The sequence below is a fragment of the Ambystoma mexicanum genome, chromosome 2q (genome assembly GCF_040938575.1).
Source record: "Ambystoma mexicanum isolate Mex_15411 chromosome 2q, UKY_AmexF1_1, whole genome shotgun sequence".
Lineage (NCBI taxonomy): Eukaryota > Metazoa > Chordata > Amphibia > Caudata > Ambystomatidae > Ambystoma > Ambystoma mexicanum.
The window spans coordinates 949,481,965-949,499,841 of NC_090924.1; the positions used below are offsets into that span (position 1 = coordinate 949,481,965).

Below are 17,877 nucleotides of genomic sequence, written 5' to 3' on the forward strand. Positions count from 1 at the left end.
CCCCTTCTCCAGAACAGCAGGCACACAGGACTGGCTTCCAGGGCACTTTGGATGAAGAGCAGCAGTTTTGCACAATGGTCCCTCGTAGCTCAGGGAGAGGTCGCCTTCTAAAGGTCCTCTCTGGATCAGTCCTTGGGAGACGCAACGACTTTTGGATTACAGTGAAGAAATGCAGCAGCAGACTTCTCCAGCTGAGCTTCAAGGAACAGCTTCTTCTTGCTTCAGCTTCAGCTTCTGAACAACTTCAGTTTCAAGATGAGCTTCTGAACAAATTGGTAAGTGAGAGGTCGCCAGATATACACATCTGTTCCCCATTCACTCTGGCATCCAATCAGGCTCAAAGGCATTCAGGCCATTCACTCAAACCAGAAACCCATAACAAAGAATGTGGAGTGGGGTAAGTACCCAAGCACACTACACTGCATACATGTCAGTGTCAGTCATGGCTTACACACACATAAACCAGACACCCACACACCATTCATACAGGTCCCACCTCTAGGGTGTACCCAACACACAACACATGGGAAGGCTATGGTCAGGCAGATAGGAGGTAGCCCCAGAGACATATACAGTATTTCCACCCAACAGCCATTCAGGAGGAAGGGACAGAGTCAGGTCTTCCCAGGTTTCTGGGAAACAAGGTAAAAGGCAATAGAAACCAAGAGGCCACAGTGGCCATCTTGCCTTCTATCAAGAATCTATTGATTCCTAATGCACGGCCCAGGTGTTCCAAAATGGAGGACACTCAGAGCCACTGCAAAGTCAGCTTGTAGCTACCACCAGCCCATATCCTGCTCTGAGGGCAACACAAGTGCCCAAAACACACATAAGGGGTACAAGGGTGTAGCCCCACCCATGGGTGCCATAAGGGTATCCCATGGGTGTTGTTCACCAAAAGATAAAATGAAGAGCTACACTGCCAGCGGTCCTGGCTGGACCTCAGTGGCAGAAAACAGAGAACATGCACAGAGAAGTGGTAGGACAAGGGCCTTGTCCCTCCATAAGGCATTTCCAGCATCACACAAACCAAATGAGGGTCTGTGTAAAATATTTGTTTAGCCCATACAAAAGGTTTTTGATAACTGGGTGATGTAGGGAATGTGCTGAGGTCTGAAACTCCCCAATGGATGCCAGATAATTTACGATGGGATTCAATCTCAATTCCTAAAGAGGCTAAGTAAGAGCCAAAAAAAACAATCTAAGCTAACAACGTTCAACACCAGCTCAAACTCATCTTGCTTCTCCATCAACAGGACTTTTTGTTCAACAATAACTTACACCTTAAAGGAATGGTTCGCCCAAAAACTTTTATTTAAAAAATAGATAGGCAACATAAAAAAAAAAACAATGGGCGTTTTTTTTTTTCAAAGTCCCTATGTAAAATTTTGAGCAATTCAAGCTCAAAAATTGAAAAAGCAAGCACATGGGCGCATCCATTTTGTGAAATGGCTGCCCGCCTGTGCTGGCTTTTGCGGCAATAATGAAGGAAAAGCCAGCCAGCTGTAGTAAACAAAAGCTACCACTGGGTGGCTTTTCCTTCATTGGTGCCGGGACTTGGAGGACGCGGACCGGAGACTACAGGCAGAAAAGCTGCAGCTGCATCTCGGTAAGTGCTATTTATTTTTTTTAATAAATAAGCACTAGATGCGTTTTCTTTCTAAGTTTTCCGGGCTGTAGGAGCCCGGAAAACTTAGAAATACAACCGCAGCTTTAAAGACGTAGTATTTATGTTTGCGGTCACTTTTGAAGCGACCGCAAACATAAATACAAAGTTATTGTGTTTGAAAACGCTGCGTTTATTCTTTCTAAGTTTCTCAGGCTCCTCCGAGCCTGAGAAACTTAGAAAGAAAAACCGCAGTGTTTTCAAACACAACCGTGCTGTGTTTCTGCCTAAATCTGCTTTCCCATTTGGGGTTTTAGGGTTCCCCACAGGGAGCCCTAGAGCCCCAAATGGGAAAGCAGATTTAGGCAGAAACACTGCAGCATTTAGCATTGCGGAAAACAACCGCGTAGTGTTTCTGCCTAAATCTGCTTTCCCATTTGGGGCTTTAGGGCTCCCCACGGGGAGCCCTAGAGCCCCAAATGGGAAAGCAGATTTAGGCAGAAAAACAGCAGCATGTAAACACAATCGTGTTGTGTTTCTGCCTGCCTTTGCTTTCACATTGGGTCTCCGGTGCTCTCCTGGGGGAGACGGAGGAGCCTGAGAAACTTAGAAAGAAAAACCGCAGCATTTTCAAACACAATAACGTTGTATTTATGTTTGCGGTCGCTTCAAAAGCTACCGTAAACATAAATACAATGTTTTTAAAGCTGCGGTTTTATTTCTAAGTTTTCCGGGCTCCTCCAGCCCGGAAAACTTAGAAAAAAAAAACCGCAGCTAGTGTTTATTTTTATTTAAAAAATACCACTTACCGAGATGCAGCTGCAGCTTTTCTGCCTGTAGTCTCCGGTCCCCGTCCTACGCGTACAGCACCAATGAAGGAAAAGCCACCCAGTGGTAGCTTTTGTTTACTACAGCTGGCTGGCTTTTCCTTCATTAGTGCCGCAAAAGCCAAAGCGAGCACAGCGGTGGCCATCCATTTCAGAAAATGGATGCCCCCATGTGCTATCTTTGAGCTTGAATTGCTCAAAATTTTACATAGGGACTTCGAAAAAAAAACGCCAATCTATTTTTTAAATAAACATTTTTGGGCGAACCATTCCTTTAATGCGGCAATAACTAAAATAATATACATGGGCTCTGCCATTCATCTCCCCTGGTGTCATGCTCCGACCTTGGCAGTACTGGAATCGCTGGAGGCTGTGGGCTATGTTCGCTAGAATCGCCCTCTGCTGTCTGGTCTATCCCCATCATGGCCGCCATTGTTATTTAGGCTACCATTTCCAGATACATGGTGCGTTGTATCCGTTCCTGGACCTGCGCTTGCTTGTACTTCGCTCCGTTGTACTAGCGTTTTCTTGCCATACTTCGTTCCTCTCGTTTCTGTAGTTTCTTTCCCTCTCTTTTGGTAGCATTTCCTTCCCTACTATTTTCTGCTTGTTATTCTTCTTATCCTCTATTTTGTGGTGCTGTCCGCCCTTGAGGTACTTTTACTTTTAGTTTTCTATTTTCCATCTGCTCTTTTCCGTGTTCCTTTTTGAGTGCATTTTAATTGTTCGAGTCTAACTTACCTTTCTCCTTGGGTTTCCACTGGACTGTTATCAGTGATTTTCCCTTATTTTTGTTTTGCGGTCTCTGTGCACCGGCACAGTCTATTTCTTTCGGGTTGGTTCTACTTTGTCTATCTTTTCGCCAACTTGTTAAGGCGCCGGCTACTTTCATTTGTTCCTTCTCAGCCTCCTCCTTCTGGCGACTCTTTTTCCTCTCTCTATTTGCTGGTCTATCCTCTCTTCAGAAGTACGTTTCCATCTGTTGCTACTCCTGTTCAGTTTCAATTCCATTGGTGACTGTCCTAACCCTCTACTCTTTCTACGGTGCTCGTACTTTCCTTGTTAGATCCTTTCTTTAGTTATTTTCTTAGGCCGTGTACCCCTTACTACGGCTGTATCCTGGAACTTTTCTGCAATTGAGTCTGACATCCCCTCGAGGAGAGAGACATTCATACTCAAGAGGAAAGGATTACTTACCCATGTGGTTCTGTGTAATAAACCACCCAATTCAATAACTTTTCTCATCAAGCACCTCCACTGCTTTCATAATCAAGTTCTGCCAACAACAACAGGTTTTTTTGCCAAATAAAGCTTTTTCCCTGGACTTTTTGGGAGCTTGCTCCTTGGGGTTCCCCCTGACCATGTTTCCCTGCTGGTCACGGTGGCCTCCGAGGGAGCTCGCCCTTATTTACATCAGAAAAAGGAAAAGAAATCCAAAGAGACCAAGGAGTAGGAAAGATTCCGAGACCCACGAAGACACCATTGAACACTCAGGTGAGGTGAGGGAACGGGGAGGTTCTGCAGGTCGTGACACCCGCTCCCACTCAGCACTTCTCCAGTCCCACTCTATAGGCGCCCCTTCTACTCTGGCTGTGCATCTGGGATTGCCTTCAATGACTCACTCTCGTTTACCATGCAAGCCCAAGAACGGTCTATGAAATCCCACTTTCAGCTACATGTGTTCGGGCGCACTCCGCTTTTTAATTTCTAATCACAAGGTGGAAGTGACATGGCTGTTTTTTTCTACGATTGACTACTGCAGCAGTCTCAATCTTGGACTTCCCAAGACTCTACTCCACCAGACAGTCATAAAAAACAAGGATGCTAGACTTCTCCTTGGGCCGAGTCTTACATGCCACAATACACCATTTGTCACCACTCTCCCCTGTAAGGAAAACATGGTAAACAGTGAAGACAGACACAAGTGATCACAGTTCAAGGGTGTTTATTGGACTTCAATGGGTTGGTAGAATGTCTATCTTAACCTAAATCTAAAGATGGGAGCAAGCTACTACAATCAAATAAAAATAATGCAGTAATAGTGGAGTCTGTCAAAATAAAAGGGCGTATACTAATAAACCTATAGCCAATCTTTACATCTAAATACAAATTGGTGTGGGATAACAATGAATGCAAAAGAAAAGTGTTCAGATATGTCAGGATAGTCGAGCAGTTGGCTTCCGTTCCTCACGTTTTCAGCACAGGACAAGGCAGCATGTGCAGGCTTTGCACACACTCTGGCTTCTTGGCCACAAAGTAACAGTTCAATACATAAGGTATCAGGGCCTTCCACCAAAGTCTCTCTCGTAATGACAGTCTCTTATTGCAGAGGGCCTGATGTAACAAACAAAACAGAAAGTTCCTTTCCCATGTCAGGGTTTTCACTCTCACAAGTTAAAGACTGGTCTCCCTCCTTCGGGCTCGGACCCAGGGGTCCCCCTTGTCCGGGCTATGATCCCTTTTGATACCAGAATCGAAGACTTTCTAATGTGCGATGGGTTTTGCTTAAACCGTTGCAGGACCACTTCGATTCACTTCACAGAATTTACACTTCACATCAACCTTCTACTTTTGTTTCTCTTGTCAGGATACCGTACAGAGACTGTCAACTGTGCACATTAACAGTGTCGGACCACTCTCAACAGTATTTTATCTTTCCTTTTAATGTTCACATATTCACCAGCAATTTAGCTTCACTTGCGTCTTTCAGCACACACGTTTTACAATGTTCGTTTTCACAATGTTTCCGCTTGCAACCTTGACTGCAACACAGACCGGTCTGGCATCAGTCTCCCCAACTCACCGCCTGTGTTGTTCTCTGTCGATTCTTTGTTCTTATTGCCAAGGATGATACCCTGGAGTCTGCTGCTCCTCCCCGCGTTGGTCAGTTACGGAAGAGAACCCTCGGTATCTCTGACATATAATGCAGGATTCTTCAGCCTGGTTACCTGGTCTTATGTTTTCTGCTTTGAAGGACTTCCTGCCAAAAAGGTCAAGGGTGTTGCCCCTCTCACAAACCTCTTGTGCCTGGTCATCTTTCTATCTTCTTTCAACTGCCGACTCGAAAACTGCTGTATCTTCGTGCGTTATGCCTCACTCAGAGTGTGCTCTTGTGCTCCGCCTTTTATCCGTGTGGGGAAGTGTGATGGAAGTCAGGTGCGAGTGATTGTCGATAACTGCCTGACCTCGACTGACCACAGTATTGGGACATGCCATGTACACAGCTCGGGTGTGAGTTTGTTTTCTCCTAAAGCGGGCTGTCCGTGTAAAAGTGTTCCTGCATGAAAAGGAGGGGGAGGGTTGAGTTTCTAAATATCCCATCGGGCAGGATGGGGTAAAGGTATTACAGGAAAGAGGGGGCTACCGTGTCTCACCATCCGGTGTTTCACTCCCATTCCCCGAGGACCCCTCACCCAGGTGATCCTCCTGCACTGGTCCACCCCCTGGAACTGGATCCAAAAACGATGGCTGTGTCCCGGCCACTTGAATGATGGATCCCCAGGGACTAGCGGGTGAGACACCTTCTGGTTTCTCACACCCCTCTATGACACTTATGAGAATTGGATTATGGTACTTCACTCTTGCTGTTTTGTAGTGTAATGCAATTGCAATGCTGAATATAATAGGAAACTGGTTATCCCTCCCTTTGCATCACACTCATTTGTAGTTGCACTACTTTATGCTTCCATCACTTTCAGCATATAGTCCAACAGATGTATGTATTCATTTTTACTAAAAAAGAACAGCTGTGGTTTATAACCATTGTACAAAACAGATACATTTTTCACAACTTCCTTCTAGCAGACACTGACGCTCTTAAAATATATTGCGCCTAGGGGTTAGTAAGATGTGACTTTAGCACTTGTGACACACCATACCTATAATGCAGTTTCAACGTATTGTGTGAAAGTCAAGACTGGAAACAGCATTCATTAATCCTTTTTGAAAGGGAAGGAGGTCAGTCACTCCAGCAGTGTTCTTGTCGACATTCGTTTCGGCCCATTATGCCATGATGTGTTTTTCCCCCAAACGCTCTTGGTCGGTTGTTTAGTAGGCCTGCTTCAGGATGGGACTTTTATTTGATGTGTGAATCAATCGGATGTACCCCCAATTTTGCAGACACACTCAATTGTGATGTTTATGATGACGGGTATGACGGGTAGAGCATCAAGTGAATTTCTTCATTGAAAAACAGGTCAATGATTTTGTACTTGTCATGATGCCTACCCCCGGGGATCCAGACCAAGTCCAGCAACCCCGGAAGCAGGCATCAAGTTATTCCAAGCAAGCCCAACAACCCCTGCTAGGTGCTATTTGGGTGCAGTCCTGGCGTCTATGGCGCCAGGCTCATATGGAGAATCAGTCCTGGCGCCATAGGCGCCAGGCTCATAGATTAAAACTTACCTGATGCAGACCATGCTGCAAGAGATCCAAGCCAAAAGAGGCTTGGAAGGGACTACTTTACCTAGGGACTATTTTTTTACTCCGGTGGGGTCGGGAGGAATACTTACCTGGGACTACTTTGGAGGCTACTTAAACCACGCCCGAAGAGCAGCACACGCTTCGCGTTATTCTGCATCCAGCAGCGTAACGCTCACCGTGCCTGCAAGTCTGCATCCAGTCTTCTGCCACGCCCGCCTCGAGTCTGGAGCTCCTAGAAAGAGGGAGAAAGATCGAGAAAAGGTTAGAACAAGAGCAATACCTGTGATCCTTACCCGAATTCCCGATCCACCGCGCCTTCGAGCTGGAAGAAAGAAGTTATTTTATGCGCGTTGCCTCGCCTGCTTCAGCGCCGCGCTGAACTCACCGGCCTTCGCAGCATCTTCACTATCCACCGCATCCTTCTGCATGTTCCCGCCGCATTCCGGCACCTAAGGGGAACACAAGAACAGCAAGGTGAGCCAAGGGAATAAACAGAGGCAATATTAGTTACCTCCCATAGACTTACCCGATTTTACCACCGGGGGTACTATTCCTCTTCACGGGTCGGCGCAGCCTCCACCGCATCTTCGCCGTACCCCGGCCCCTAAGAGGAACAAAAGGACAGCAGGGTGAAACAAAGGGACAAACAAGGGGAATCCTTCTCACCACAATAAATTTACCTAATTGTACCGCCGGAGGCATTATTCCCGAGACTTCATAATTTCTCTCAGCACCTGAATAAGGGAGAAAGCAACAGGTTACACACTGACACACACTGACATTTTATCGAACTGTGTTGGATAATACAAATCCTTACCTGAATGTTACCGGTTGCCACGAGGAACTCTTCGCTAGGGTCAAGCTGCAACCTGCAAGGAATCGGACAAGAGTGAAAGTCAGACATTTGAACTCTTACGAACTATATACTTACGGCGTCTCGCCGGAAATCTCAGAGTCAATATTGTTCTGGAACTCACCAATTCCTTCGAACCAGTGAAGCAACTGGTTATCTACGCGCCCCTGCGCTCAATGCAGGATGGAGAGCTCATCTTTCCAAACCATCAGGTGAGACTATAAAAGGGGACATTAAAGGTGATCAGTGGGGAGAACAGCGGGGGTGGGGGTTAACACTCAACTCCACGGGTGGTTAATTCCCTTTCTCCATTTGCAGAAGACTACTCCTACGGGACAAGCAAACGAAGCTAGGTGGGCCAGTCCAGTCTGTCATCTCGGCACTATGCGTCACATTGGTGGAGACCGCAGCTGTCCAGTTCAAATCGACGCCCCTGTGGGAGCCAGGTGAGCGTAACAGTACTGTTGTCCTTGAAAAGGAGGAATCTCTCCTAAAAGCTCAGATGCCTTTGATGAGGCTAATTTATGAAGATGTTTCTTTTAAAGTCTTCTTTTATTATCCATACAGCATCAAGTAACAGCTGCTAAGGTCCCGTTTCCAGTACACCTCAGCCCTTCAGCCCTCTTACCTAAAAGCAGACCACCACGGCGCACCATGCCTCATTACGGGTGCATGGACCGAATCACCCACAACCTGGTTTCATCTCCAGGCAAGGCTTCTGTTCAAAACTGCTTGCATCGTCTACAAAGCAGTCACAAGAAATAATTTGTTATAATAATAATTTGTTATTTATATAGCACTTTTTTACCAAAGCGCTTTACACAGAACATTTTTATATACAATTTTACTACCCAATCGAAATTGGTACTTTTATCGACATCGGGAGGAGGAAAGGCTGAGTCGACCTTGCCAGGATTTGAGCAAACATGGCAGCTAAACTCCATCAACCAACCAGCTAAAACCACAACTCACTCGCAAACAGAACCTGTAAACAATCATTAGGTTACACATCACCCAGCCACTGAAACTAAATCCTGTATTGGCTCGGAATGCCCCTACAATTCTTAATTTCAGCCAAGCATTGAAAAAGTGGCTTTGTCAACCGCAACCAATCATGGACTTAGCCCGAATGACGCACAGCCCGCAAATCACAGTACTGCGCTACTGTTAACATATGTCAGCCCAAACACTGGCTTCCCAAACCCTGCACAGTCCTGTGCTGTTCTTGAGCTATCCCCTCACTTTCAACAAAAACAATCAAATATTCAAGTAATTGAAGCAGGAGGATATAAGTTCTTCCACTGCCTGATAATTCAATCTGTAAGTTCAGCTCCTAAGCATATTAAAAGGTAATCTTGAATCAGAATTTCTTTTTTCTTGAATAAATACTAGTGACAAACTGACCTGTGTGTGTTCTTCTGTGTCTCTGAAGCTCATCGCTACGGGTAAATCTTTTCCCACAATAAATCCAGTTGCAAACAAATGGTCTTTCGCCTGTATGCCAACGCAGGTGTGCTCGTAGATGAGATGTTTTGCCATAAACCTTTCCACAGCCCTCAATATGGCATATGTGCTGTTTCTTCTTTCCTGGTTCGTTACTGCTTCTAAGACAAACAATGATAAAAAAGAGCCTATTACGGTCCTAAAATAAATCTAATAAAACAAGGATTTCAGCCATTTTTAACGCAATCCCAATTCACCCATATGGACATAAAAGGCATTGTTATGATAATAGTTGTGCTATAGGGTATCTTAGTTAAAATCATAAGCATGAAATAGCTTGCTCTGCCTTTGGATTTACCCTTGTCACTTCAGGGCACCCATGCTGCACCAGTATCCAATGCAGTGTAGTTACAATTGAGGAAAATTCTGGACCAACTTGCACTCAATCAATTACTACTTGATGACAGCGTGTCATGATATGTGCCTTATGGCTACAAATAGGTTATTATCAAACAACGATAAAGTTGGTTCTTATTTGTCTTGGGTGAAACCAGATGTTCCGACAGCCAACATGTTTTTCGATCCATGCAAGGTCTTTCTCAGGACTGTGAGTCATACATTGAACCACAAAGTGCAAACACATTCATACAGTAAATCCCATAGTTTACAATTCCACACCGGATACAAAATACATTTCACCAATAAGGTGCGATTCAGCAGAACCCACAAGAACCACAAAAACAAATACTTTGCCAGGGAAAGGCACAAAAAAGGAGGAGAGAGGATAAAGAACACAACCATTAAATGCGAATGCCTGCAATATTTCAAGGACTAGTCAGACTTGTGTAGACCTGTTGGGCCATATGCTTACCCAATTTCCTATCATTACAGCTTATTCTTTACATATACCTTCTTATTTAGGGAGTTGTGTGGGTAATCCCTCTTCCAAACTGCTAGATAAAATAAAGCATATGCACACGCCTATGGACAATCTGAGTAATGCAAGCCATATTAAGTAAGAATTTACGTGATCCTTTTTCCCTTCAAGTGCCTATTTCAAAACTTGCCTGAATAAACGCTCTTTGGTTAAGCATGCTGTTGAAGTTGCGGACTACATACTGGATGGGAATATAGATAGTGTTTTAGACACCTCGGGTCCCGATTTAGCACTCGCTGTACCTGTTGGGTATATTATACTTAAGAATAGATCCACTGGTGTGGGAGTGGGGTGGTGGTGTTACTGTAATTTTTCGTAGAAGAGTCGGAAGGAGTGGAATTGTTACTCGTCACATTTATGGTTAAATCCATGTACTTTTAGTGTTTTTCTATTTTATAGGCCACCTCAAAATATAGCTTTCTTTGAAGAATAATGTTTATCACTTCTTTATTTAATCTTGAAACCATCTTCTAATATTAATCTTTGGTTTAGTGATTCCCAGGACCATATGACTGCCTCCGTTAATCAGGCACTGGGAGTTCTTGGTTTTGAACAGGTTATCACAGAACCCACGCACAAGGATGGTCATACCTTGGATTGACTCTGCACTCTTGGCACACCTCTGGGTGGAAACACCCAAAAAGACATTAGAAAACAAAACATATGGCCTATTTGACCGAATTTAGGCGGTATGAAAAACTTGTATAGCATAGAAATTCGAACAAATATAACATACAAACCATTACAGTGAAGAAGGGCGGCGCGGGTTGCGCAGGTGTCACCCGCACCCTTCTTCACTGTAATGTGAGCAGGTGTTGTGGGTGTGTCCCCCGCTCCGGTCTCAATAAAGTTTGAAAAAAACAAAAAAAATAAGAAAAACAAAGGAAAAGCAGACCCTGCAGCGCCAGTTCCAATACATGCAAGTGAAGGGAACCAGCGTCGCAGAGGGATGCTGGAGACGGAGGCACATAAGGAGGTGTGGATAGTCTGAAATGTTCAGCGGAGACAAAACAAAGTAATTTTCGGTAAAATCATTTTCGGTCCTTTCTCCCTCGTACATTTCAGCTTTGTGAAAATCACTTAAATCCCTGTGGGTCAGCCAGAGATCACGGCCTGTCCTTGGTCTGATCACTTTTTTATTCATTTTGATCTACCTATTCTTAACTTTTAACCGTAGGATTGTCCACACATGGTCTCGGTAGTGAAACACAGATTTCATAAAATTATGTTTCTCTTGCACCCTTTGTGGAACCGCCGGACATTATATCAACTTCGGACATTATATCAACTTCTCATTCCTCGCCTGATGAAATGGCAGCATGTTATCATTGGAGCCTATCATTGGCTCTTGATAATACCGCGCTCCTGCCAGGACACGTAAATCCACTTTTGTAGAGACCACTGTGCAGGCATGGTTTACTCAAGACTTACTTAGTCTGCGTGCCAAAAAGAACATAGCTTATAGAGCTTGGCAAAAATCTTCTCTTGTCTCAGATAAAGATGCATATAACTTGTTAGCCAGACAATTTAAGAACTCCATTGTGCAGGCTAAGAATGAACATTTTTATTCTCACATTAGTCTTGCGAGTTCTAATTCCAAAGAACTTTTCAAGATCCTGAGAGAATTGGAAAAGCCTGTGGTGTACTAAGATACAGCGGGCTCTTTTCGATAAGGTATCCAATCTTAAAAAGGACATAAGCAGACAAATGTGCCTGCAACACTGGCTAACGCGTCTCCATCTTTCTTTTAGGGAGGTCTCTGAATCAGACCTCCCGAAAATGATACAATTGTTAAAACCTACTAGTTGTCCTGGTTATCCTTGCCCTTCTAAGGTTGTAAAGACCTGTGATCAAATACTTGCTGCGGCAATCACAATTTGTGAATGCTTCCTTTTTAGCAGACTCTGTTTCAGAGTGCCATAAGCAAGCATGGATCAATCCATTGTTGAAAAAAGCTTCTCTTGATCTTAACATCGCTACAAACTACTCACTCTATTACTAAGGTGCTCTCGCTTTTGAAAATATTAGACAGTCTGGCCTATTGACAAATACAGGCTCACTTGGAAGAGCATGATCTTTTGGGTCCTAGACAATCCAGCTTCAGAACCTATCAAAGCACATAATCTGCTCTTTTAGATCTTAAAATTCCCGCTTCATACAAGAGTTTTACTGGTGCAGCTGCACCGTCAATGTTCTTCCCAGGGTCTATGAAAGATCACATTAATGCATTGGTATCCTCACCAGCATACTATTTAAAAGCTGTTATTGTGGATGCAGCCGTACATCTTGGAGGGTAATTGTGCCACGATTGCTCGGGCAATAACAAGAGCGAAAACAGATTACTGTGGTAGCTTGCTTGTGGGCACCTAACAGAGTAATTTTGCCAAACTACAAGTGCTCCAGAACAATGCTGTTAGGGTCATGGCCCACCTTAAGCATACATCACATTTTACTTTGGCTCGAAGAGCACTGCACTGGCGACCAGTGAAAGAGTGGCTACATTTTAGGATACTCACTATACCCCATAAATGTCTTTTGGGGAGAAAAAAAAAAAAAAAAAAAAAAAAAATCGGGTTTACCTTAAACAGAGGCCGCAAGTAAAACAATACTTGCCCTCTTTAAGATCTAATCAGAGTAATCTACTTACCATGTCCCAGATAACGCTGGAGAGGGCTGATAAATGCGCTTTTAACGTCATCGCCCCACACCTTTGGAACAAATTGGCCCATCATTTACGATTGGATATGTCTCTTGAATCTTTAAAGAAAACCATGAAAACAATTCATTTAACATGATTCATGCCCTAGAGCTTATTTTACCACTGGGAATTGATGGTTTTATTTGTATATCTGTTTTAACTTCGCTCTCCTTTTTACTCTGTTTCTGTTCTCGGTTTTTATCATGTCTAGATGCGTTTCTTTTTTTTTTTTTTTTAACCTGGTTTTATGGTGTTAATTTTTTAGCTAGTGTGCTTTTTATGGCTTGTCCAAGTTTCTTTGTTTGCACCCGTTTGCCTCTGGGCCTAAGACGCATTATAAATGGATAAATAAATACATTAGACCAAGTTCCCAAGTGGGTCCTGGGAAGCAGCGTTATATGCGTGTCTGCGGGAGCAATTTTGTGTGAGCAGGTTGTTAAACGGGATACCATATTGTACCTCCTTTATTGTATATATTGGCCTAAGCCCAGTCGCTCTGCAAAGAAATTCGCGTTGCAAAGTTCCGATCTTAGATTGACTTAGCTGCCATTTTAGGTCCATCCGCCATTTCGATTTCGATTTCAAAGTCACTCTGTGTTCTAAAATAGTGGACAGTGTTTCCCACTTGTAACCTAGCCGTCCTGACCTTCGCACAAAAGTCAATGTCTAAACTGCCCGTAGGCCAAATGTTAGGGTCATGTAATGAGACCTTTTCCTACGTTTGACCTGTAGATCGAGGATTACCCGCGCCAACAAGTCCGATCCGCAGACATACATCAAATACAATGTTGTTTAAATACTAAACGTGAACACTTGTTGAACTACATTGTATAGGATGTGTACTAAGGCTTAATGTTAAATCCGAAGATACACTGTTGCCATTGTGACTTGTTGTTGTACAAACTGGAAATAATCCCCGTGCATATAGTTGGATAAACTAAAGGTGAACTCGGCACGAACCCTAGACCGAGAATTATTAACCTGCACAGGGGCTGGACATTACGATTGGAAAAGGTATAAAAGATGTAAATGTTTAGACGTCCAGTACCTCTCACTTCTCACACCGAAAGGGCTGGTATTCGCTGTGATGTACTGAGGGCCAGATAGCTATCTGATACTTTGTTTCTTCGTAAACTGTACAGTTATTTGAATAAAGATCTGTGAATCTTTATAAGCCTGTGTCTGGTGTATTTCCTTTGGGGTACTCAGCCTCGATATTTTTCTTTGCTTTTACAAGGTGAATATATTTACCATGATGTCACATGTGAACGTCAGTAAAAATAAGCATATTTTGTACGGATAAATACGGTGGAGTGTCTTTTGCATTTTTGACACATATTCATGTTGTCGTTATACATGTGGTTTTACAACATTTCCAGGGGACATAAGTAACGAGTGACCATCTGTGCCTAATGGTGTTTTTGAAACATACTTTGCCTGTGTTTTGCTTATCAGGTAGAATTGTTTATCTAAGTTGGAGCTGCTATTATATTTGAATGGTAGTTTGGCTCAATTTACCCTTAACGATTTCATTTTCAGTGTATCTGCGGACAAAAAGTTCATCAATGACGGTAGTTGGTTTCATTTGGTTGTCTGAGGCTTTATTCACATTGACATGGCACCCTAGCGAGTTTAATTTAGCATGTATATGAACCATGTTTGTCGGTTTCTAATTGTTGAGAAATCTTGTCTTTGTCATTTTGGTGTCACTTGGTTTGGAGAATACCTTGCTTGCAAACACCTAATGGGGCCCAGACTCCATGATCAGTGATGATGTTTTGGTGACCGATCATATATCATGAATGGAGGGGGACATGTGCAAATAGAGGTGATACACAGGGAGCACTGGATCACTAAAGTATCTTTTTTTGTACTGGTGACATTAGTCCTTGAAATATCGCAATCATTCACATTTTATGGTTGTGTTCTTTTTCTGCTCACTTCTCATTGTCTTCTTTTTTGTGCCTTTCCCTCACAACATATTTGTTTTTGGGATTCCGGTGGGTTCTGCTCAATCGCATTTTAATGGTGAAATGTATCTTGTATCCGCTGTGGAATTGTATATTATGGGATTTACTGTATGAATGTGTTTGCACTTTGTGGGTCAATTCAAGGGATGAAATAAGCAGTGTTGCATAGCAATTTGCAATGCAATTCTATAGGTATGCAAATTAAATTGAAACTTGTGTAGCAAAGCTAGCTATTTAAGTTACCCAGTTCAATTTATGCACAGCTCGCCCTGCATTCCTCTCTTACCATCAGGGCTCTCTTTTCACTGTTCACTGCAAATTCAAAGGGGCTCAACGTGAGAGAATGCAGCAGTAATCCTCTCCTCCACTCCTATGTGCCCAAGCCCATTTGTGCGAGTGCTAGGCTAGAATTTATTTTTATTTTTCAAATCATTTTAAACCAGACGTAATCAGGATAAGATTTTTATCAAGCCAACTGTATCCTCTGTGCCAAAGGCCAGTATATTAACTTTACTTTTTTAAATACAGTCATGCCATTCCATTTCTAAAGATGCAATTTGTTATAGAATGCAAAAATACAGTATTGCTACTGTAAAGTGTAGATTAGTGTATCTAAATGGATGGCAGATATGTTCAAGTTCCTTGGTGCCCTGATGCTGTTGGTGCTGCTTGGATTCTGTGTTATCAAGATAATAATCACACAATGCAAGAAGACAGCAAGGAAAGCCAAAGGGATGAAAATCATGATCGATGTCGAATCAGGATGGAAGGCCAGAGACTTGACAGATGAAGAAATCAGATTTCGTGAAGGCCAGTATCCATGCCCCGGAGGGAACAAAATTCCTGTGTCCAAAGAACCATAAGAAGTATGTGGGAAGATGGATCTATTGCAACCCAAGTGGACAGTGCATGCTCATGACATGGAACAAGGATAAGCATGTGAAATCAGCAGGATGCCTCAAGGTAGTCATAAAGACATGGATCCCCAAGAATTTTTTTTTCAGTCAAGGATGTCTAGATGTGAAGGATGATGGGAGAGTTGTCGATGAATCGCCCAGAGGGGTGGGGGGCGTAGAGAAGGAGCTAAGCACCCCCACCTCAACCACATCACCCAAATTGCCTCTATGTTGGGAGTCAGAGTGTGAGACACGTGCGGTACCAGTAAGAATATAGATACCAAAGAGAATCCTGGAAGCAAGGTTCCCATTGAGAAAACCATACTTGCATATGAGAAAATATAATGGCCATTTGAATTAAATTCCGGAAGAAGCAGAGCAAATGAATGACCAAGACAAATGGTGACGTCATGCAGAGTCGAGCTGACGTACATAGAAGAGATGCAGAGACAAGAGAATGAAGATATTCTATAAGGTATCGAGAAAGTATCAAGGATAAGTGACATCTTGGGACCAATGTAAAGAAGCTTATGCCACAGAAATAATGAAGATATCAAGATGTCTTACACGTGTACAGATGCAGAGAAACGCAAGCGGACAAAGTATTCTTGAGGCTAGCTTTATAGTGAATAGATTGCGGCATGCGCCAATATATACATATATGCATTAGTGAGTAAAGGATGCATGTTTCCACTATGTGTTCTAGCAGAGCTGGACTAAAAAGGAAGGCCTCACTTTCAGTGTATCGCATTAAGAAAACTAATTAATTAAAAGTGAATCTCAGAAAGGCGAGGTCGAATGAGCCATAAAGCCAAGCCAAGAAGCCAAGGTCTTATCAGGCTGGAGTGACCCGACATTGGATACAAAAGCGTGTGAAAGAACAAGCTCCTGTTCAGAAGGCATGAACAAAACAAGGAAGACATCAGAGGTCTATTAGAAAATAGAAGTTTTAATACACTAAAGGCTTGAAATCATGCTCTACAGTCACGTGGACAGATGAAGTTGGACGAACAGGACTATCACACCTACTCACGAGGGCAGAGCGTGCCTTCACTCTCCTAAAATCTCCAGAGCTAAGAACACTCCCAAGGACACGTTCAAAGTCTTAATTGCCAGCAGACCACTGAGGTGATGATAGAAGGATATGCTAATTGGTGGGAAGCTCTGTTTTAGATAAGCTCACCAGCACCTGGAGGTCCAGTCTGCGTGCTGCTAGACATAGGTGGAAATGTACTGATGAAGGATAGAGTGCCAACCAATTGTAGGGGACCACATAATTAAGGGTCCTATAGTTTGTAGAGCCAATGGGACGTTGTATATTTAGTGACGTTCATAGTGACCATTTGAAGGAAGGGCTTAGTTGCCCCACCTGATGTTAAGAAACCAATAACTTTCATTCACTGTCCCATACTAGTATAGAACGTATACTTAGACATTCCCTTAGACCACATCACTTTCTCCAATAGGTTTTTTTTTATTTTTTATTTGATTTGGTTGATAAAAGCAGCCTTTCAAATTTTACAAAAACAAAACAAAACAATGTGATACAAAACAGTATGATTAGAAAATATAAAGTCATCTTGCATAGTGTTTACATGAATATTGTGACCACAAAAAGTGGGAACATAGAAGCAACATAGAAGACCATTGCAAGTCATTTCAACTCCAAAATTACTTCATTCAAATACGAAGCAGATTAATAATGAATAGTGATATTAGATAGCAGGATACAGTATTACTACGAATCAGGAAAGATTGCATCCAGAAATTGTACAGTGGCTATCCTTACTGATAATGAAGTAGTTGCAAAAATACATTGCTATATGTTTCCCTTTGTGTACACATTCTGACTCTCAAAGAAATTTTGAAAACACTTCTTTCGAATAATGGATAATTGTGGACTATGGATTAAACAATGTTCTGATGTTTCCCATTCAGCAGAATTTTTACAGAATCGACATAGATTTTCAGCCTTTGATATTTGCTTCCTACGCGCCAAAACATCTAGAGTTGGCCAGAGGTTCAAACGGAAGCAAAGGAATTTTTGTCGAAGCTTTGAGCAAGGGGCTTTAGTCAAGTAGTCAGCCATGACTCTAAAGCGTTTGTGACCAAATAGATCAAAGTCCTTATATTTTAGGCATTGGTTTTGTGTCATACACCAGTCATATTGCTGAATTTTCAATTTTGCTTGGGCTTCATTGGACAAAAGCAAATCTAATTCAACA

At 42.9% G+C, this 17,877-nt stretch overlaps 1 protein-coding gene across 3 annotated transcripts in view; it reads right to left on the bottom strand.

Moving 5' to 3' along the window:
• SP4 (Sp4 transcription factor) overlaps positions 1-17,877 on the bottom strand; it is a 449,599-nt gene that overhangs the window by 211,821 nt on the left and 219,901 nt on the right. For all 3 annotated transcript variants that reach the window (XM_069648255.1, XM_069648256.1, XM_069648257.1), the window contains one exon: positions 9,113-9,312. In XM_069648255.1, the coding sequence (XP_069504356.1) occupies positions 9,113-9,312 (200 nt within the window). The remainder of the gene's footprint in view (positions 1-9,112; positions 9,313-17,877) is intronic.